The 22,905-nt window shown below is 41.8% G+C and overlaps 1 protein-coding gene across 1 annotated transcript; it reads right to left on the bottom strand.

Annotated features, from left to right (window-relative positions):
• Positions 1-264: 264 nt before the first annotated feature.
• Olfm4 (olfactomedin 4) lies at positions 265-22,783 on the bottom strand. The gene is given in 5 exon segments (NM_001106052.1): positions 265-2,241; positions 9,354-9,513; positions 11,674-11,886; positions 17,226-17,378; positions 22,558-22,783. Coding segments are annotated over 5 exon segments (1,536 nt in total). The 5' UTR covers positions 22,756-22,783; the 3' UTR covers positions 265-1,429.
• Positions 22,784-22,905: the final 122 nt, after the last annotated feature.

Raw genomic sequence — 22,905 nt, 5'->3', positions numbered from 1 at the left:
GAATAAGCCTGTGAGGTCATACCCCTGAAGATAGAGGGGCAGACTCAGATGGTTTCAAGGGAAATAAACACTAAAACCCCACTCAACATTGGGCTCTTCTAGAAGTTATCGATATTTTCTGCTAGTGTGTGCACTCCTGACCTCAAATGTTTAGGAGATTGGCATTATTCATACCCCATAGCAGGATATGGTCACTCTATTCAGTTGGGTGTTTATCTATCTTTTTTAAATTAGAAATGGTAAATAAAAATGAAATTCTTTAGTTCAGTTCACTCTTTAATAGTTTATTTAAAAAAATAGGAAGACAGAATTTTAAGATTAGGATTTGAACATCAATAGCCAAGACCATATGGTAGAACCATCCAAAGCCACCATAGCATTTGCACTTAGCATGTTCTCAAGCAGTGCATTGATTAAGCAGATACTACAAAGTACTTTTCTATATTATTTTTATATATAAATGTTTATATGTATAAAATTTCACTTTCTTGCAAATTCCAGACTTAAAGAGAGAAACCAGTACAACTTACTCCACAATATTTACTATATAACTAGAAATACTGCCATTATGTCACTGACAACTGTTTTTTTTACAGTCTTGTAATTACATAAACCAATATTGCATGATAACACAAAAGAAAGTTAATTGATTTTATGCACGTTTCATAAAAAAAACTAGTCAATGTTTAAGAAAAACACATAAGCAGTAAGAGAAAGGTGCTTGTTGTTAAGTCTGCTTCTAATTTTACGTCTGCCTTGGAACCTGAATTATGAGGTAAAGGGTTCTACTGAGTTATGTAGGTGAAGAATGAGAGAAAAGAAAAGCCAAGTACAGCATCTGAAAAGTCTTCCTGGACTGATTTCCCTGTACAATAGGCCAATTCTCCAGAAAATTCAAAACATATAACAGGTACCATTTAAGATGGCAAATGTAACTATCTGGTACACAAAACAGGTTCCAGGAGCCAGGAAGAAAACAAAGCTAAGTATTTGATCTCATGTTGACCTTCTGATGATGACCTACCTAATTAAGCCCCAGTGCCCTTTCCACATGTACAATTCAATGGTCCTATGTGGTAGGTTGACTGGTTACCATGCAAATTCTTCAAGAGAAAGGATTCCCAGAATTCACACTGAGTTCCCCTTAAGTTCTTTAACTTCTAGACTTCACCTCACTAGAAACTTCATTAGACTCATAGTATCCCTAGCATCTGAGAATCTTACCTGGAAAGACCTTATTTCAGTTGTTAAATCTATCCAAAGAAGATGATGGTTCCCAAGAGAAATCAAATTGAGACAGAACTATCTCTACTAACACCATGCCTAAAGAAACACACTCCTAGACTTCCCTGCAGATATCTAAACATGTGGAGAAAACAATTTCCAACAAGCTTTTCATTCCTCCTTCACTTAGTTAAGTGCCTAACACTTAGACAGGTTGCTTAGGTGTCTGTAAGAAGACAAGATCGTAGTTCAAAAGATAACCATCATTGTAGACATAAAGTTTGTGGTCATAGGGATGATAATTAATGCTCTGAATTCTTTCCTGCATCTTTCTCATTGTGATGGCTAGACTGCCTTCCCTCTGTGTGTTTGTGTCATAGTAGTAAAAGATCTCTTCTGTTCTGGTGTTCAAAGTGCGAGTAGCGTAAAGAACTCCACATACAATGAAGGCATTAGAAACAGATGGCTTGTACTGCTTGGTAACCCAAGTGCTTATCACCTCAAGAGTGGTATCATTGAGCTTACTAATCACTATGTTACCAGTGCTGGCCTCAGTTGCATAAATTGCCCACAGTGCTTGCTCGTCCACAGCAAGGTCAATGTCTTGCCAATTCACATTAGCATATGAAAAGCGGTTATTGTAGGCAGCCTGAGGGAGGGGCTGATTCACAGTGACTCCATTGGTAGTTAGGTCAATTTTGGCAATGTTTCTCCCATTGTACCAATTCACATACAGGCTGTTGTTGAATGCTACTGTACCACCCCCTTGGCCATAGAGAATCCGATACTGTCTGGAATGTGAATAGAGTAACAGATTATCTAGTGAGTCATAAAGTCTGTAATACTCTAGAACCCTGGCATCTGTATTCAAAGGTGCCACCCAGTACAGGGTTCTCTCTGGATGCTGAGGAGAGTAATCTCGGCCCCAGGCACCATATTTATAATTAAACCCTTGAAAGTTGAGCTGAACCACAAAAGGAGCACTGATGTTCACCACACCGCCATGGCTACAGCTTCCTAGAAAAGAATAAAAGAAAGACATTCTTAGAGAAAATGGGTAATTAAACAATTTAAAAACCTAAGAACCAAAATCAACCTCAAAAAATCTCCCCATCATGGTTCAATCACAATCCTTTTCTTAAGGAGAAGAGCCACCCTTTGTTTCTATCTCAGTGTGAGCCCACTGCCAGAGCTAGAGATCTGTTCGAGGAGCATGAAAACTACCTCATGTTTTCATCATGGGTTTTCAAACTGAAAATGGATGTGATAGAACTCCATAATGCCACATTTTAAACTTTGAGATCCCAGAAATAAAAGGGGAGAGTTGATATTTTATACATTTTCTTCTCCCACATAGCATTTTCCAAGCATCTTAATTTTCTTTAGCAAAATTAAGTAATACCATTCTAGGCATACATTCTTTCCTCATAAGGTCAAAGGTGCTACTTACCAGAGTCAGCCCTGGGAAAAGCTATTATTAATGCAAGATAGTCCTAGGGTGATTCTTCCTGTCTGTCCTGGAATGCCAAGTGTATATTCTCAGTAGGTACCAGTGCAGCTCTAAGCTAATAGGAGGAGGCAGAGGAGGAGGAGGAAGAGGAAGAGGAGGAGGAAGAGAAGAAAGAAGAGGAGGGGAAGGAGGAGGAGGAGGAAGAAGAAGAGGAGGGGAAGGAGGAGGAGGAGGAAGAAGAGGAGGGGGAGGAGGAGGAGGAGGAGAAGGAAGAAGAAGAAGAAGAAGAAGAAGAAGAAGAAGAAGAAGAAGAAGAAGAAGAAGAAGAAGAAGAAGAAGAAGAAGAAGAAGAAGAAGAAAGAAGAAAGAAGGAAGAAGAAGAAAGAAGAAAGAAGGAAGAAGAAGAAAGAAGAAAGAAGAAAGAAGAAGAAAGAAGAGAAGAGGAGGGGGAAGTTCTAAATACAGCATCCAGACAGGTAGTCCTATGAAGAGTGGGATTTCAGCCCTGAGAAGCTACACAGTCATTTAGCCATGGACTTGCCTACTCTGAGCCCAGCACACACTCCATCACACAAGTCATTTGCTGACCATCTTTCCTCAGAGCTTTGGGAAAAGCCCTGGTCTTCATAACCCACATGCTACTGCCCCATAGAATGGCAGGCAAGTGTTTTATCCGTCCCATTCTGACGCAGCTATTGTCAACATGTGTACAATCTCATGGCACCAGACGCACTGATCCATTGAATCTTCATTCCATGTAACACTTGGATAAATGACCAACTGGTTCTTTGATTGTATTCCCTCCGAAATGCCTGCCAACCGAAAGTGTTTGCGAGCTACATGAAAAAAGATGAAATAATTCCTCCAACATTTTATAGCATCTATCCAAAGAACTGGACACATTTTTTAATATAATAAATATTGGTCTTTAAAAAATAGTAAGATACTTTATTGGATAACAAAAAAAAAAACCCTAACTTTAGGTACATTTGAGGTCATTTTTCCTTGTTTGCTGCTCAGATTATGAAGGGAGAAGGAAGGGAGGGAGGAAGGAAGAAAGGAAAGAAGGAAGAAAGAAAGAAAGGAAAGAAGGAAGGAAAGAAGAGGAAGGAAAGAGCAGAACATGAACACTATGTCTGGTTCTAAGTGTCTAGGAGGAACCAAAGAGTCATGAAGGGCACAGACATGAAGTAGAGCTAAAAGCAGCGTTCCACTGAACTACCTGAGACTAGCACTGGGAAGTAAGGGGAGCCAAGTGACTGCCTGGGTCCAAGAGGGAAAGACCTGTGCCTCCTCCTTGCTAAATGCTTCGCTCTCTTCCCTCCTTACTCAAGGACTGCTGGGAGGTGAAACCATTACCAGAAGTCCTGCTTTTATTTTTCCAATCTGCTGGGACTTTTCAGTCCCAGAATTAAATATGTGCTCCTTAAATGCTCTCATAAATCCACAGTTGGTGGGAAAGCCAGCCAACCATACAACAGGTAGAGAAATAAAACCACACTGCACCCAACCTCAAATAATTTTGCATATCATTAAGCAGAACACAGTCACAGGTTTATTTTAATAATGCATGCACCATTTCATAAATAAAAAAGCAACGCATGTTCAGCCAGGAGACTGCTCTCTGCTAAAGAAATAATAAATAAAATTATAAATTATTATTTCTTCCCCTAAAAGTGATCCCTCAGATAAATGCTTGTTTGCCTTTGTTTATGAAACAACACATGAATTATTAAAATAAAGTTAGCAGTGTGTTCAGTTTAATGATAACAAAAACTGTTCCCGTTTCCATGTGCTAAAGCTGGATTTTCTGGTTAAAATACCTAGCAGAGTGCTTATTTATGCAACTACATCTCACTGCAAGGAAATGAAAGTCACTTCTCTTCTTTCAGGTTGGAAGACTTAAGGGTTGCTTGCTTCATTGAACCTGACTTTCCTGGAAAGAAAATATCCCAAACCAACAGTAATACAATATTTCAGAAAAATTGATAATGCATATAACTTACCCTCAGATTATTAGGGGTTTAAAGATGGACCATTCTGTCTCAGATGTAAAATCTTTAGATATAAAGGAACCAAAATCCACTATTAATTCTGCTAAAATTACAGCAATGGTTCCATCATTAAAACAATAATTCTGCCTCAAATATAGTACTAATCATGTTCCTACTGATAATAATAAAGGTCTATCATTTCTTATGTTGACCGGAAATTTAAACTATGCCTGTTACAAAGATTAAAGTTAAATGACGTTTCAATTTTTTCCCTCATCTCCCAACCATTCCTGAATACTTGCCTAATCCATTTTGTTACTTTCCTCTGTCTTCTACCCCCTGGGGATATTTTTTAGTGCTCTAGATCTTGTCAAAAGGAAGTAGAAATAGGAACGGAAGCTGGGAAAGTGTTGTCAGAACTGCAGCTCTGGCTTCAGCAGTGACAAGTCAGGGGACAGACTGTGGTGGGCTCCCCCAATGGACAGACACAAACCAATAAAGAAACTATCCAAACTGACGGCCATCTTGGCGCCAACTCTCAGCAGAGTGCCCACCTCCTTTACCCTTTTTATTTGGATTTTCCACCCAAGCCTATATTCTAAGCCTATATCCTAGGCTCATCTTTATTTCACAGCCTTTTCTACCCCTGCCTTCATGTCAAAATCCTCGACACAATCCACTCCCTTTATTATCCATTTCTCATCCCAACTTCATCAGGACTCTTTGGCAACATGAGAACTATCCAAGAACTATCAAGGGCTAGTGAGTCATTTTACACTTGCTGGTCAAAAGGAGCAATGCACCAAACGTTCAGGATCCAGGGCATCCTTCCAGCCACTCTATGAGCAAGGAAGCAAAGCTAACTAAGAGCTAATCAGGTGGATGCCTTGTTGGGACTGCTTCATCATTCCAGAAACCACAATGATGCCCCCTTCCTTAGAGCATCTGTGGACACCACAAGCCTGGCACAGAGAAGATGTTACCAGACAGGCTCCAGTCTAAATCCTGACTCCACTCTTTAGTAACTGTATATCAAGTTGCTTAATGGACTCAGACTCAGTTTCCTTAAGTCGAATAAGCAATGCCTACCCTTCAGAACTGTTAGGAAGGACAGAAATAAGGCTTGTAAATGCAACTCAATTGATCGTAGCCACCATCATTATAACCACATCATGATATAGACTCTGGTTTACATGGCTAGAATAGTGGCTTCTAGGTGTTTCTTCACTCCTTCTCGTAGTCCTAGCAAATGTAAGAGGGTCTACCACACAGAGGAATAGAGGAATAAGAGACTAATCAAATCATTAAACCCAACCTCTCATTTATAAAACACTAGCATCCACCCTGCTACACATCTGACAGATTTACAGAATGTTGAGCAAGGAATTCTCTATGCAAAGGTATTCTCTTCATCATGCAATCATTTAGCTCCTGCTCTAGTATTCTTATGGCCCTGAGCCTTGAAATATGGCTAGGCAAACCTTTTAAACTAATAGAGTGGATTTTCAAAGCCAAACATGGTATGCCTAGAGAGAATGCTTAATTATGGTCTGTCAGTGCAGATTCTCACCTGATCGGCTAAGCTGTCTATGTACTAAGGCAGAGAAAATGATTAACTTGTAAGAATTAGGCGAATTAGGCAGGTGTAGAGGTTCACACACTTAAGCCCAATACTTGGAAGCATTAGGATACAGGATTGACAGAAAGGTCAGGCCAACCTAGGCTACAGAGTGAAACGGTCACAAAAAATTCCAAACCAACCAAAGAATTGGGTGAGCAAAACGGTTATAATTGTAAGGAAATTGATAATAAATCAATTCTGAATCACTGGATGTACTTCCAACACTCCCCAGACTCTCTAAGTTTAGGGATTTATCCTGCCCCCTTCTAATGTCTTCTATGTCCCACCCTGTCACCTACCATTTGCTAAAGTACCTTCTGTGTACTTACAAAGCCCAAGGTCCTCATATAACGAACTGACCCCTGAGAATTCTCACCATATTTTTTTTCAATGTGGTGCTGTCATTTAGATTCAGAGGAAAAAATTAGACTGAAGAATAGACCGAAGTCAGTTGTTTGGGGGAGGGGTTCATAAATATAAGACCAGTTATTTTAAGTTAGAAAGTTGTGTTAAATGAAGTAGGAAAAGATGTTTTTGCAGCAACACATACACACACACATGTAAACACACATACACACACCTCTTACACATACATAATATACACACATACACTACACACATATACCATACACACACCATACACACACCTCTCACACATACATATACACACACACCTATGCACATATATATGTATGTATATATACATATATACACACACATACACAGTTACATACACAAACACACACTGCATATGTTGCATTTTATTTCAACAGACACATATTGCATCTAAGTTCAAGATGATCACTGGGTTAGCACACTACAGCTACAGAGAGCCCAGAGAGTGCAGTTATTTTAGAGCTGAGACTCTTGCATATAGTCTTTTCGTTGTTGCTGTTGTTGTTGTTCTATGCAACTCTGCAGAAAAAAAGACAGACCGTCCGGATTCTAAAGTCCCATAATAGTGAGGAGCTTTAATTAAAGCCTCCACAGGCTCACAACTTCACGGTGCCTGGGGATTTTCCAATTCTGCATTATCAACCAATCCAAACACGAAAAGAGCAAGTGAAAGAAATTGATTTAAAAACATGACAAAAAGTCAGCTTAATATAAACATCATAAATATAATATGAACAAAGCTGGAGAAGGGCCAAGTGGCTTGGCAGGGGTCCAGGTACAACCAAGGTTGTGCAAAAGTGAGTGGAAGTCTGGGTTCAGTTTGCTTAAACAACACAGCTGGGCTGAAATAGTTCACAGATGTCTAAATGTAAAGGCCCAAGGGAAGATTCTGGAAATATTTTTAAGGAAACTAACTCAAAAGGCCCATTTGCTTTCTCCCCTAAATACTAAGCAATGGCTTTTTCTCCTTCAATCCCACCCCTACGTGACTGATATCTGACCAGGGACCGAATCCATGTTACAGCATGAAGTCTCTCACTGAGTGCAGGTGTGCCTTCAAGAAAAGCTACATTCTTCAGACTCAAGCCCCTCAACTGAGATATCAGAGAGCTAAGCTAGATGGCCCCAATTACTCCTTCTTGCTTTAAAATGCCCTCAGTTCCAGAAACCAGTGCCAGGAAAATCTATTGCAAGAGAGAGATTTGCAGGGGCCTGCCTACTCATCTCTAACAGAGGTCATGGCACTGCTGTGACTCCTGCCTTAAAGAGCTGTCATGGTCCAACAGAACCAGCTCCCACTTCTGACATGTTTATAACACTGATCCCAGACCAATTCAGCTTTAGTTTGTCTCTGAGGACCTGACATGGTCCTCACCTAAATGTCCTCTGTAAGTCGGATTAGACCAGACCTCTAACTACAATTTGAGAGACATGTCCACTGAACAAGACCGAAAGGTTTAAAACTATAGTCCTAGCTGATTGAAGCCTTAAAGAAATGAGTCACATCGGCAAGATCCAGAAATATGCAAAGGGAAAGGCTCACGAGAATTGGAATTCATAAACACAATTTGATGACAAACCATTGTTCCCATCCAGGCTGAAATGCTTAAGACCGTGAGAGAAGTTCCTTCGGTGCGGTCTCTCTAAAGGACGTGAGTGATATCATGGAGGAAGCTACTTCAGTGTACCGGGATTTCACCCTTTCTCTGTTCACAGCCAGGTTTTCACTTCAATTATCATGATTACTAATAATACCCATTGCCGGTGTGTGGATGCTGATTACAGAGCCCCGAGCCTCCCAAGCACTGTCTCATTAATCCCCATAGCAACCCTATAAGGTGAGCACAATCATTCTCCCGTTTCACAAATAAGATAAAGGATCTTTTCTCTGCAGCCACATAGCTGGTAAAGTCAAGGATTCCAAAGCTATTCTCTCTGAGCTACCACTCCACTGATTCACCAATTCACTGATGAATTTAGGAACCTGCCTGTTCCACTTCCCATCCCACCCCACACACACATATTGTTAGGGAGTTAACCCGGAGAATATCGGGGAGAATGAGATGCCATCCTGTCCTGCTTGATGGGTAGCAAGGCATGCTCATAGCACGTGAGATCACGATCCCTTTACTTCTCGGTGACTTCCAGGACTCAGAATGCAGCTGGTACCCCAGCATGCACAGCAGAAGTGTGCATAAAGGTGAAGTGCAGAAGTGAAGCCTTTGTTGTGTTTATGAAGGAGTGAAAGAAAAGGCAAAGAGAGAAATAGCAGAACAGCAAAGGCACACACCCAACCTATGCCTAAGTGAGCCGATTAGCCCTTACTTCTACCGGAAGGCCATACCACATAAAGATCCTAAATGTTCTGCCATCCCTAGTCCCAGAGTTCTCTCTTTAGACACGGCCTTCCTGCTAGGACAGTGCAAAAGGACTATGTGTAGCTAGTGGGCTTTGTTTATAAAACCTCACTGGGTTCTTCTTCTGTGAAACCCAGAATATTGATAATAGAACCAGTTGAAAGTGGGAGAATTTAAAATGTGGAAGAATAAACTCAACTGAAAAAATGCCCCTCAGCCTCCAACACTACAATCGCACCCATCCCCCCACCCCCAGTCAAGGCTCGCTATGGGAGTCTCACATGGTAAAAATAGATAGAGAGCAGGCTTACCAGGAGCAGGAGGAGGGGGTGTGGCAGGCACAAGGCCACTTTTAGAGTCCTCACATTCCTTCAGCTTGGTCTTCAGAGCCAAGATCTGCCGGCGAATGCTAAGGACATTGTTTTGGTCTAGCGTCTCCAGCTTCTCTACCAGGAGAGTCATATTCCTTATCTAAAGAAATAAAAATTCATAGTGACTTTATATTATTGTGCAATTTCTTTCATAAACATTCTGGGGCTGAATTTGTCATTTAGTGAAACATTGCTACAGAATACACCAGAGATTCTTCTGAATGGTTTCATTTGGAAGAATACATTTTATGGTTTAGACTGAACGCCTGTCACATCTCAGGCAATGTGTGTGACAAAAAGAAAATGGCAAAGATTTTAACAGCTTTAATAATAGAGCACATGCTCACTCCAGGCATCCGCAAATGTCCATTAAAGTTCATTTCTAATAACCTTCCCCTATAAACTTGTGTTTACTCATGTTGTATTATAATTAAGTCTCTAATGAATGGTGAGGGCTAGAAAAAATGTAAATTCTAAAACATGTAACTGGAATTCTCAATTATAGCCCATGTCATGACTGTGCTGGTAAATACTGGTTGACATAAATTACCCAACCATAACATAAATATGATAATCTTATCCATAGATCTTTAAAGACTTTGCTAAAACATATTCACAAGAAATATATTTTTGGCTTAATTCCTAAAGGTTTTTATTTTTCGATTTGTTCAATGAGAATTTTGCACAACCTAATTTCTTCATATTCTTTCCCTTCCCCCAACTCCTCCCAGATCCTCCCCCTCCACACTCATTCAACTTCGTTTTCTTTCTCTCTCCTAAGAACAAAAATCAAAGGTGGGGGGAAGACAACTAAAAACACGGAGTGCAATTTGTGTTGTCAATCTACTCCTGAGCTCAGGGTTACTCTGGAGTATGGTTAATATAGCCAGCGTCATTCAATTAGAGAAAACCAATTTAGTAGCTATCATTTACCAATAGCTTCTTGGCTGGGGATGGGACTCCGTGCCCACTTCCTCTCCTTCATGCTCAGATTCCTTCCTTGAGTGTGCGGTGCGCATGTATGCACGTCGTCAGCCTCTGTGACTACCTGGAGAACGCTATTTTCTTAAAATAGTCCACCACCTCTGGCTCTCTTCTTTCCACCCTCTCTTTCTGCATAGGTCCCCGAGCATTGAGGGTGGTGTGATAACCACATCCTATTCAGAACTGAATACTCCAGAGTCTTTCAATTTCTGCTCATTGTGAAGCTGTCAGTCTCTATGTTAATTACCATCTATTTCCAGAAGAAGCTTCTCTGCCGAGCGTTGAGTGATACACTGATCTATGGGTATAGCAATATGCCATCGAGAGCTGTTTTATTGCTATGTTGGACAAATCACCATCCCACATTTCAAGCTGTACTACAGAGCCATAGTAATAAAAAAAAAGGCACTGTGGCATTAAAAACAGACACATGGATCAATGTAATAGAATTGAGGCTGAGATATAACTCCACACACCAATGGACACCTGACTTTTGACAAAAAGGCAGCAAATGCACACTAAAGAAAAGACAGCGTCTTCAACAAATTGTGCTGGTCAAACTGGAGTGCTGCATGTGAAAGACTAGAAATTGATTCAAATCTATTACCTTGTACAAAACAACTCCAAATGGATCTACATAAGGCCTGATACACAGGAAATTTCAGTATGTGGAGAATAATTGCAAGAGAAATAGGTGGTCATTCAAAAAGGGAAGATACCTGCAATCTGGTAAACTGTGTTTCTAGTCCCATAGGATAAATCCAGGACAGTGAAGATGCCTGATTTAACACGGCCAAAGCCAAGTCACTTTCTAAACAACCAAAAAGGTCATTTAGTTCTGGGGCAGAATTCTTGGTGTCAGCATCTGCTTCTCAGTCAACATGTTCCCAATACACTTAACTTACATAAATATAGACAGTCATCCAAAGTAGAGCGTGGATGGACCTCATGGTCCTGAGGTAGTAGCAGAGTTAGGGTTGAGGAAAGGGATTCTTCCATCTATGCCATAGCACTCGTTCAGTCACTGAATGAAATGCATTTATTTTATTTTATTTTGTTTTATTTTATTTTATTTGCTTGTTTGTTTGTTTTGAGACAGAGTTTCTCCGTGTAACCACCCTGGCTGTCCTGGAACTCTCTTTATAGACCAGGCTGGCCTTGACCTCACAGGGATCTGCCTTCCTCAGCCCCACAAGTGCTGGGATTAAAGGCATGTGCCACAATTCCCAACCCCCAAATGCATTACTGAGATTCTAAGACATCAATCTTTCCTTACCTCCACTTCAAGCATGTCAATAATATCTGTACTTCCAACAAAGTTCTCCTTCAGCTGTATGACCAGTTTGTGCATCTCCTTCACTTCTAGCTTGATCAACTCAAAGTCCAGTTCTGTATAAGAAATGCTGTCCTTCTCCATGACCTCTACTCGGACAGTCAGGTTCAGGAGCTTCTTCTCATACACACTTATTAGCTGGACATACTCCTTCACCTAGAGGAGAAACAAAGAGCTTATGTCAACTCACAGAGTGATATCAAGTAGACTTCCTCCACTACAAAAGATGTGAAAATTATTGGATCCTTGTCAATCACTGGAGAGGAATGCATTTTTTATCCAAATGCAAACTAAAAATACCATATCACTGAGGCTTTTGGTCTCACTTACATATACTGAAAATCATCTGTATGCATATTTTAATCTCCACTTTAAAGCCTGAGGATGTTATCAGTGCTATTGACATTTCAAGGAAATCTCTTTGTTGTGGGGTGCCATACAGCGCATTGTAGGATATTCAGCTGCTCCCAGTTATGACACTCAAAAAAATGTCTCAAGACATTATTAAAGGTACTCTGGGGACAATCGCTACCTCTACCAGCCTTTAATTTAGAACCGTTGCTCTCTCTCTCAGTCAGTGTTTTCTAGAAGAGAAGAAGTGCACTGAGTAGAAATGCATTTCCTTGTGAATCAAGTGCCAAGAATTCTGAGCTCCGCCTTTCACAAAGAGGCATAACCACCCGACTTTCTATACAGGAAGACAACTGCAGCATGCACATTTCATTAAGTGAGCTCACATTTATTCCAAGAACTGATTATCGCAATCAGACCTTTAAATGACACATTTGTTGCATACATTTGAATGTCTGATCATTAGGTTAAGGTTCCAAAAATTCCCTTGGTGGCTGAGTGTTTAATTGGAGTCTCCAAAAGGATATTTCAATAAACAGTCAGGGACATTTTTTTTTGTATGTGATCTCTAAAAGAAATGTCATGGCTCCTTCAAAGGCCTGCTCATTAAAAAGTTGCTGCTTTCAGTTTCTGTTTTAAAATGTGAGCATAAATAATTCTTCTCCCCAGACTGCACTAATGTCAAGCGCCTGGATGAGTTCAGACAGATGTTGACCCATGGTCTCTCTAATGGCAAAGGCAGCCCTAACTCCTGTCATTGTAGCTCTTCCACTTAACCCCACCATGAAAATTAGAATAGACTCAGAGGCCACGGACCTTCAGAGCTAGGGCCTCAGGAAAAAAGGTGTCTAATGAATGTTGGAGTTGCAGCCCTTGGCACAACTACTGTATCTCCTCAGGCAAGCGATGGTCACTGCCATCAGATGTCCCATTACTCAGAGGGTAACAGGAATCACGATACTTTAGTGTATACAGGTTTTATTTTTTAGAGTGTGGGAGGTGCATATAACAAACAAGTTCCCCTCCCCAGAATAAACACAGACATAAGATATTTGGGTTTCAACTTCCTTGAAAAAAAATTGGTCACAAAACCTTGCCTGTGGTAAAAACATAATAATGTACCAATCCATTGCAGAATTGGAAGGTTGAGAAATGAGTGTGCTTGGTGGCATTTGGCCTTGCCGTCTCTTGGAACAAATGAAACAGCCTCAGCTTTCCTGGAACACTTTGGTGGCACATTACAGCTATTGTTCTGGGCAAATGAGTGATGGAACCATCATCCCTGCTAAGTAAAATTCGGTCTGTCAACCCACCTCACCCCGCCCCAACTCTCACAGAAAACCAAGGCATGGCCTGGAGTTTGTGACCTCTGAGAATTTATGCTGGGCCTTCCTCAAGTTCAGATGTAAAACAAAAGTCTCTCTTAATCTGGCAGAAAATGTTGAAGGGTGATCCTTTCTGCTGACATTTGGAGGAAAGTTGGGTGGTATTCAGGAAAAATAAAACTGGAATTACCCACAGTTATGCTGGGCAGGAGAAAATTTGCAGATGGGCCAGAAAGATTCCACATGTGAAATGTGCAGTTGTATAGATTTTGTGCATGGAGATGGTGCAGACACCCCTAAGAACCTAAGGATTTATCCTGAGTAGTCTCAGTTTAGTAACAAGAGACCAGCTACCCAGTGACAAGTCCAGTCCCCAAACTACTGGCACATTTCTCCCTCCTGGATTTAGAATCCTTGCTCTAAGCAGAGGGAGGAGGAGGCCCAAGTGGGGAATTTCTCTCGAGAGGATACTCGTCAAGTCTAAAACATTTAGGTTGTCACATTGAGGACTGATCGTGTGCTAGTGCCACTTAGAGGCCAGGGGTGCTAAAAAATGTGCTAGCAAAGATATGGGTCTAAGATGGAGAGGACATATCGCTGTAGCAACATCTTTGTCCCAATTTTATCACGACAGCCAAGTGTGAGCTGAGAACATTCACAAGGCTTGCCTTCAAATCATCAGGCTGAGACTCATAGTTTTATTTTATTGGTATCTACTTAATTATGTTATGGATTTATACATATATATATATACATATATATATGTGCATATATATATATATATATATATATATAGTTTGTTTGGAGTCTATTATAAGGAAGTAATGTGGCTGGCTATCTGGCTAAATAATTAGTCTGATTCATAGTTCTGTTAGCTCCTCAAAACCCATGATGATAACTATAACCAGATTACTTGAAATAAGTAAATGGACTTTGAAACATACAGTTATTTTCAACATATTCTTAAAAGCAAATGTAATTAGGTTAATTGACCCTGAAAATATCATCAAAATGTGCAGTATTTCAGTACAAGAACTGCCTGAGCTCAACTCTAACTTCAGTACCCACTGGGCAAATCACTTAAATTCTCTTAAGTTTTACTGTACTTCCAAAACCAAGGGTAACGACACCAAGCTTGCAAGATTATTAAGACCAGAGATTATGTACACTGAGGGCCTCACTAATGGATGCTCTATAAATTCTAGAAATGAGTAGAGAAATGGCAATTTCAGTGTTTCTTCAATCTGACCTTTTAATTTACTTTTATTCCACTGCACAAAGCATTACTCAATCAACGTTGTTTGTTTATAGGTTGTTCAAATATCTCCCAGGCTGCCTCAACCTTCTCATGCATGAGCATCTATTAGCCAATGTGTCATATTAAATGACTTGCCCCAAAGACTAGGAGCCTTGAGAGAAAGAAAACACAATAAACAAACAAAGAAAACCTGAGCTGCCTTTCATGTCAACTTCTTCCAAGGTACGGCCACACAGGATGTGTCATAAGTAACAGAAAAAATCTAAGAGGCTTTAGGCATTTCCTGCAGTGGCAGCTCCTGACTTCCCTGTGTACTGACAGATAATGAATTAATGGAAGGCAGTCTCAAGCCTTTCACCTGCTCAGAATGGGCATTCCCCCAGGTCCCTAGATAAATGGTGATTTCTAAGACAGCCGGGAGACAGCAATAATAATTCACCCAGAAATCCAGAAGCCCTCAGCTAAAGAGATAACTCGGGATTTGAAGGCACAACTGACCTAGTACATATCTTGGGTCTTCTCAGAAGAGTAATAACAGCCTAGATGGGGGTGGTGGTGGGGTGGGGGTGGGGGATCTGGCTTGATTCTGAAGGCTCAAATCCCTGACCTGAATATAGCAGCCAAGAGAGGGATGACCCCGGGGAAGTCTCTTTATCCATGTAAACGTTGGGCTTTCTGTCATTAAAGTGGGAGGGAGGAGACCTGCCTATCTCCATTAAAGACTTGCTTGAGAGAATACTAGAAGCACTTGGACAAAGGCAAATCAAGGTTTCTACTGCTATAACTGGTGCCATCTACCATAACAAATCAGCCCTGCAAACCTCAGCCAATGGTAAACTCCTCTGTGAGGCTTCCATTTCATTTGGGGGTTGGGAGTGAACCAACAAACTACTGACACCTTCAGAACTGAGAATTTTCTCACCTATGCTGTCCCCTCTCTCCTCCAATTACTAGCAAAGCAGGTGCTCCCTGCACTGCACCCACTTACAGCATTGGAATTAAACGCCCCACATTTACAAACCTGGCAAGCCACATACTCTCCCTGGGGCAGCTTGAGGTTTCAAACTGCCCTTCACACGCCTGCCAGCAAAGAGGCCATGCAAATCAGGGGCCTCCACTCTTTCAAAGCAAATGACTCCAACTGAAAAAGATCTTTACCTAGGATTTCCTCAACTTGTTATGTTTTTATGCATAACTTCTTATCTCCACTTGATTATGCTGGAATAAGGCTATGAATATTAATGGTTGGAATTTATAATTTAGTGCTGTGCCTTTTCTGCTGATTAATTCAAGGACATTTTATTTCTTGGGAAGCTAGGTTCCTGGAGTAGTCAAACACATTTTCCTGGGCACTCATTTTAACTTAGAATATTTATCTACCAATTCAGGTTGAAAGCAGGGTCTCCGGCTCGCCATAATTTTTTTGTCTTAAAGGATAACTACATTGGATGCTGAGGTGGCTACACTTAAATTGCTCAGGAAAACTTATTTAGAAGGCTGCGGTAAAGCCCGAACTCCTTGTAAATTAATGGGGTTGTATTAAATAATGCATAATGTGATTATATTCTAGCCTGGACTTCATCTGGGCATAAAATAGGAGCCTTTTCAATTGATTTGTAGGGTGACAAAAAGCTAAATAGGGTGGAAACTGGAATGGCAAGTCCCATTGCTCCAACAGGCTAAGAGAAAAGCAAACCCGTTAGAGTAAATCCCTCTGGCTACATGGAGCGGAAACCAGAAAGCTCTAGCCAGGGTGTTCCCCAAGGCCAAGAGGCCTATTAATCTCCACTCAAATTCCTAAAGAAGCCCTCAGTTTTAGTCTCACGGGAGACATGTAGAATGACATGTTCCTGTTGTGACAACCAGAAATAACTACGGAGGAACAGGGGGAAAAAGAAAGAGGGGGCGGAGTTCCACAGATTTAAATGGATGCATCATTAAAGGAGGAAAGAAAGTAAAAGAGGTAAGGAAGAAGGGCAGGAAGGTAAATTGAGAATTGGAAGGAGAAGATGTGAAAGGGAAAGGAGGAGGAGGAAAACTCAGAGGAGAAGAGGAAGATGAGGAAAGGGGAAAGGAGGGGGACTGGGAGGAGAGGTGGAGGGGAAAGGACCATCCACAGGTAAGATAATACTAACAAGAGTGCGACAATAAAAAGAATCAAAAAGGAAAGTAAGAAAGCTTAGGAAGAATAAACAAGAGGAAGAATTAACGCAAAGTGAATAGGAAACTGCTGGAAACAAGAATGGAATAGAAATTGTCTGACAGAGAAGACAGACAGACAAGATCCAAAGAGGATAGAGGAGAGGAAAGAACAGAGAGAAAGCAAATCAAAACTGAAAAGGTCAACTAAGGCCAAAGAGAAGAAGAAACCACCAAACAATCAAAAATCTGGCCCTACCAGAGGGTTTCTCAATTTTTTCCACTGTGTGAAGAACAGTATTTTTTTTTCATACAATAAATTCTTCGGCTAAGCCTTGACCTCACTCTTCCTGAGTTCTACCAGTTCCTGAGCTCAGAGATTTACTGGAAATCAACTCATTGTTTGAAAAGAAAATGCTTACCTTAGAAAACTCTCTCTCAAATTTCTGAGAAAGGGTGTGAGCTGTGAACTCCAAGCGCTCCACTCTGTCAGCAGGAAAAGTGGTGTCCGGCAGGGAAACAGAACACTGGCAGGTCCCATGGCTGTCCACAGACCCAGTGAAATTGGAAAGTGACTGTAAGTAATAAAAGGTGAACATCAGTAATAGGCTGGGAAATGGACTTTTTAGGCTACAGGAATGACAGAAATTTGCTTGTCAAAAGAGTGATTGCAGGCAAATGAGTAGAACCGGACCTATCAGTGAGCAACACCACAGAGACAAGCCAGACTCATCTCCACCTGTTGGTTAAGCCACTACGCCAGCAGCTCGTACCAAAAGGAAGATTCCCCGTGCTTGAGGAGGCTTAAAGAAACCATTGCTGTCTCTGTGCAAAGAAAGGGGAATAAAGATGGGACACGAGGGACGTTTCAGAGACTGCTAAATTTGCACATCAGTTCTGCCGGTTGCAGGATGTGACATCTCTAGTCTATTTCCTCTTCTATGAAATTCAGGCCACACACACACACACACACACACACACACACACACACACACACACACACACAAACCAATCCCAGCCCAGTTTCTCCCAATCATAACAAAGAAACCATAAAGGTTTGTGGGCCATGGTAAAGATATCCAGTGAGAATTCAACTCCTCTCTTCAGCTGGGAAATTATAAAATTCACATATTTTTTTCCAAGCCATCTATTTACTCAAAAATTGAGCAGTGCATGGGTTTATAGCTCACCCTCAAATAGAAGTTCTCTAGCTTCCTACTTGCAAAATAAAGTCATTTTAAAATAGTCGAGGTTTCTTTAAGATATTCAGGCTCACACTTCGATGCCACCGCATATTTTAAAATGACAGGTTTGAAAGATTCTGTTTTTCTTTTGTCCCCTTTGAACTACCCCAAGGGGATCCTAGCACAATTAACATTTTTCATTACTACTATTGCCTTGCAGAGTGAGCCTTGTCAGCCAACTGGCTGTGCCTTTTAATGATCTCATCAGAAGGCCAGCCCAAAGCTCACCTATGGAGCATCAGCCTGAAGGGACTCTTATGAAACTAAGGAGGAGAGAGCAGTCTTCAGTCTGGAGAGATCCCAGCCATGCCTCAAAGTTCACATCAGCTGGTGGTAGCTGAGTGTATCTGCTCCACACATAAGCTACTTCTACTGATCTTCACGAACAAACTTGTTCTAGATATTAAATACTCCTGTAATCAAGATTTAGCCCATCAGTGACTCAAGGGCCATAAGTCTCTTGCAAAGGGTGGTGCCTGTGCTGGTTTTTAAATAAACTGAAGCTTCTCTAAAATGATAAGAATGAAGTAAGAGTGTGTGGTGTGTGTGTGTGTGGTGTGTGTGTGTGTGTGTGTGTGTGTGTGTGTGTGTGGTGTGTGTGTGGTGTGTGTCTGTGTTATATCTCTATGTCTGTCTGTCTGTCTGTCCACCTGCATGTGGAAGCCAGAGGACAACCCTGCGCATCCCATAGATGATATTTCCTCTCTTCTTGAGACAGTCTCTCATTGGCCTGGGACTCACCAAGTAGACCCAGCTGCTGGCCAGTGAGCCTCAGGAATCCTTCTCACTCTGCCTCCCCAGCACTGTGACAATGACCTCACACTAGCACACCTAGCTTTTAAATTTGGGGTTCTGGGAACCAAGCTCAAGTCCCTGTGTTTGCAATCACTTTACATTTTACCGTGTTACCTTATCAGCCCTCCATTCCAAGAGAAGTCTTGACAATGACCTTTCTTGTCAAATCAGATCCCTCCATCACAGAGATCACGGAGCAAAGCATATGCTGCACACGGAACAAGGGGTTAGAGTGGGGAGGGGAAGGGTCTTTGCAAAGAATGAATAAGGACTGGAGAGTACAGTCCAGGAGTCTGTCAGAGAGGTTGGATTCTCTTGGACTCAGATCTATCACTTCATCTAAAGATAGAAAGACTCTAGCATAGGAATGCCAAGTCTTGTGCGGGCTTTTGAAGAGATGCCTTATTATAATAACGATCTAGCAAAGGAAAGATCTTGCATTGCATTGACAAGAGGAGGTTAATTAGCTTCACAAGACAGGGTGGACCATTCCTGGGGTTCTCTGAGAAGCTCTGTCAGCTCTGGAAACAGGAGACCTCATCAAGCAATCTCTAGACAATTGGAACCACTAGCTAACAACTTTCAGTCCTGAAGTTCACCTGAAAGACACACAAATAATTATGAGCCTTGCTGACAGCCATTCCAGTGGCTTCTGTTGAAGATCTCTGTCCCACTGCTGTGGACTCTATTCTGCTTATCATCAGCCCAGTGTGCTCGCTGACATCAAAACGGTCCATAAGTTTGATCAGTGTCTCCCATTAGAGATATTTCTGCTCCTGGAATTCAAAGACAATGAAGCTAATGGTGATGAGTCTCTCTGCAATGAATGCTTAAACTACATGAGTGAAAGGTGAGAATGGGACGTAAAGCCAAGTGCTTGTCCTCTTGGCCTTTGAAAGGATGCACGACCCCTTTGTGGAGGGCAAGTAAGAACCCTGTGTGCCCCCACAAGAGTGACTGTGCTACTAAGTTCCCACTGGGTATATATTCAGTTAACATTTACTAAGGTCTATAATACCCCATGCTCTGGAATTAAAAACTGATTAAGACCAATTCTGGCCCAATCAGGCTCACTTGCATTCCGAATGCCCTCGGGACTTTCCCAACAGCTTCATACCCTGATGACAAAGGCACATAGACCATTGTGGTTCCAACTCTGCCAAGTGACTGTGAGAAGCCTTCCCGACATCCGCGAGCGGAAGCGGACCACTTCTTTGGAGGCATGCACAGCATTGTGAGCCCTCCAGCAGACGGTGTGACTCACATTTGTGATTTAAGGTGGCAATTGGCTCTAATTAGCAGGCAAGTCTAAGTGCCCACGAAGATTCACGACATAAAATAATGGTATTCGGCGTTTCAGAAGTACAGAAAATGACACGTTTGGAACTTGCTCAACGACAGTTATAAAAGGGTTTCCACTACTTTCCAACAAGCTCATCAAGCTGACAGCCAGCCCTAGGAAATTAGGTTTATAGCGGAACTGACACCTGGTCCACTATAAAAAGGAGGTTGGAGCCTGACTCACTCACCCCAAGCAGATAAGCAAACAAGGAAGGAAATTGAAGCCTCTAAGTACGATTTAACTACTAGTTCTTACCTACTTTCAAATATTTGCCTTCTTACTAGGCAGTGGGCACTTTGAATTCCTCTGTTCTTTCACTGGTATTTTTATTTTCTATTATTTCAGCTGATGATGTCACACTGAAATGCTGGATTTTGATTGGTAGTGAGCCTTTACAACAAATTATTATTGTTAACCACAACATAGCCCATTCTGACTGCCCGCAGAAATTGTTTAGTACCCTGAGATAGAATTTTTGGCTACTGAGAAGCCAGTATATGATTGCAAGTCTCTAGACTTGATCCCCTTTTAAAGGCAATTTTCATCTGTGCCCTGGAAATAAAGAAAGCTCTATGCAGTGAGATGGATTTCACAACAGGCTCCTTTGAAATGAGTTAAAACCTGAAAGAAACAACTGAACTGTATGAATAGACTGATTTGGGGTGGTATAACTTACTAGGTGACTCTAAGTCAATGACCCCTCACCATAGCAAGCTTCGGATTTGCTCTAAAATGGGACCGTTACCTTGGGGTTAAATAAGGTGCATTATGTATTAACCTAGCCTTGGCATTCAGTAGGCATGCACTGTGTATTAATGATGCCCTTGCCCTCTGGGCCCCATCCAAACCATTTGTTGATCACATTTTCACTGTCCTCGATTTTAATGATACTAATGTAAATACTCATAGAAAAGCCTCTCCCTCCTCTTTTCCTATTCACCATTCTACTCAGACAAGTTCATGAAGGTGGCTGGCTAGAGGATCTCTAAATGAAAGGCCTAGTAGTTCTGAAGGAGGTACTTTGAAGAGTTAGGAGCCCTCAAGCACAAGTCACCCTGCAGCAAGGCCAACCTGGGAAGTTCTGCAGGGTAGGACTCCTGCAGAAAGGCCCAAGAGGAAAATGGGCAACTGTTTCCTGTCCCACGTCCTACAGTTCCTCCATGCCTCTCTTTGTTGTTTTAAAGGAAAGCCAAAGAATTCATACCCTCCCCCCACCCCAAGAATTAGGCAAACCAAGCGTTCTCCAACCACAGCCTCTCCAGGCCGATCCCTGTAGAACATGGACCCTTTGTTCGTTCATTTTGCTGTTGCAGTTGTTTGGCACTGGAAGTAGCCCCAGGGAATCCAGATTTAAAAAAAAAGAATTAGTATTCTCTTGGGAAATGTCCACATGCAATGGTGTACTCCTATGATTAGTAATTCCTCCTCTTATAACTGATGTTCTGTGTGTGTAACTGTATATGTGCTTGTGTGAGTGTGTGTGCATATACATGTGGGTGTGCATGCCTGTGTATGTGTGTATGTGTGTGGAGAGACAATATATGTCTTTCTCTACTACTTGCCACTTAATTTTTCTTGAGACAAGATCTATCGCTGAACACGGAGCTCGCCAATTTGCTACAATGGTTGGCAAGCACTCCCCAGGGATCCTCCTGTGTCTGCCTCCTCCAACCAGTGATGGGATTGCAGATGAGTGCCACCTGGCCTGGCTTTTTAGGCGGGTGCTAGAAACACAGACACTGGTCCTCATGCTAGTGTGGCAAGTGCTTTACTGACCATCCCATGTCCTCAGACCCGTTACGTAACCATCTTTTTGATAAACTAGGTGCAGAGGAACTTAGAGGACTCCAGTGTTGCCTGGAGAATCTCACTCCCTCAGAGTGTATTACTTATGCCCAAAAGGCTACTCTGAGCAGCAAATCAGTTGGATAAACTTTGCTGGAGTAGAAACTCATTGTATCCCTTTCCTGTATCTCCCAACCCACACAATGTATTAGAGTCTATTGGACTTTTTTTTTTTTTTTATAATTCCTGAGTTGTAAACACATGTGTAGGGTAGAACCAAGGATTATTGGATTTTTAGGATTCTTCTCACCACTGATCCTACAGGTCACCCTGGGTCGAGAACCTCTTTAGAACATGCCTTAGCCCAAATACATTAGCTAGAAAACTGGGCTGTTGTCTCTCCTGCTAACAATTTAATTACTTCACCCAGGTTTTAATTCATTTCCCAGGCATCTCCAGTGAACAGAAAGAGGCATAAATCCTTTAAAGTGCCCAGGTCTAGTCAACCATGAAATTGTATTCAGGTCCCCCCAAAAGTGAGCAGAAAGAAATTGCGCATAGCTCACCCGGACTCAGCAACTCCCTCACCTGAGACAGAGTACCACCTTCTGTCCACGACGTGCCTCCCGAAGGCAGCCAGGCAGTCGTAGTCTCGGGTAATGTAGTCTCAGGTAATGTTGGAGTGGTCAATTCCAGGGAATGTGTAGAGCTCAGAGCTCTCGAACTCCCAGAGGCAGAGCCAAGGCAGAACAGAAGGGACAGGAGGAGAAGACGGCTGTAACACATCTTGCCTTCTTAGCTAAGATGCTGGCTTCTTCCTAGAGCCCTAGGGCTTCTTATATCTCCCAGTCGGGATTTCCCCATAGCCAGTGTGTGAAAGAAGAGGAAGTAGCCACAGGAACATGTGACCCACCCTAAGAGGGTCAGGACACCTGC

Source organism: Rattus norvegicus, chromosome 15 (assembly GCF_021556685.1).
Source record: "Rattus norvegicus strain SHRSP/BbbUtx chromosome 15, alternate assembly SHRSP_T2T, whole genome shotgun sequence".
Lineage (NCBI taxonomy): Eukaryota > Metazoa > Chordata > Mammalia > Rodentia > Muridae > Rattus > Rattus norvegicus.
The sequence above is the reverse complement of the archived record's forward strand: the minus strand, read 5'-3'. Positions and strand labels throughout refer to the sequence as shown.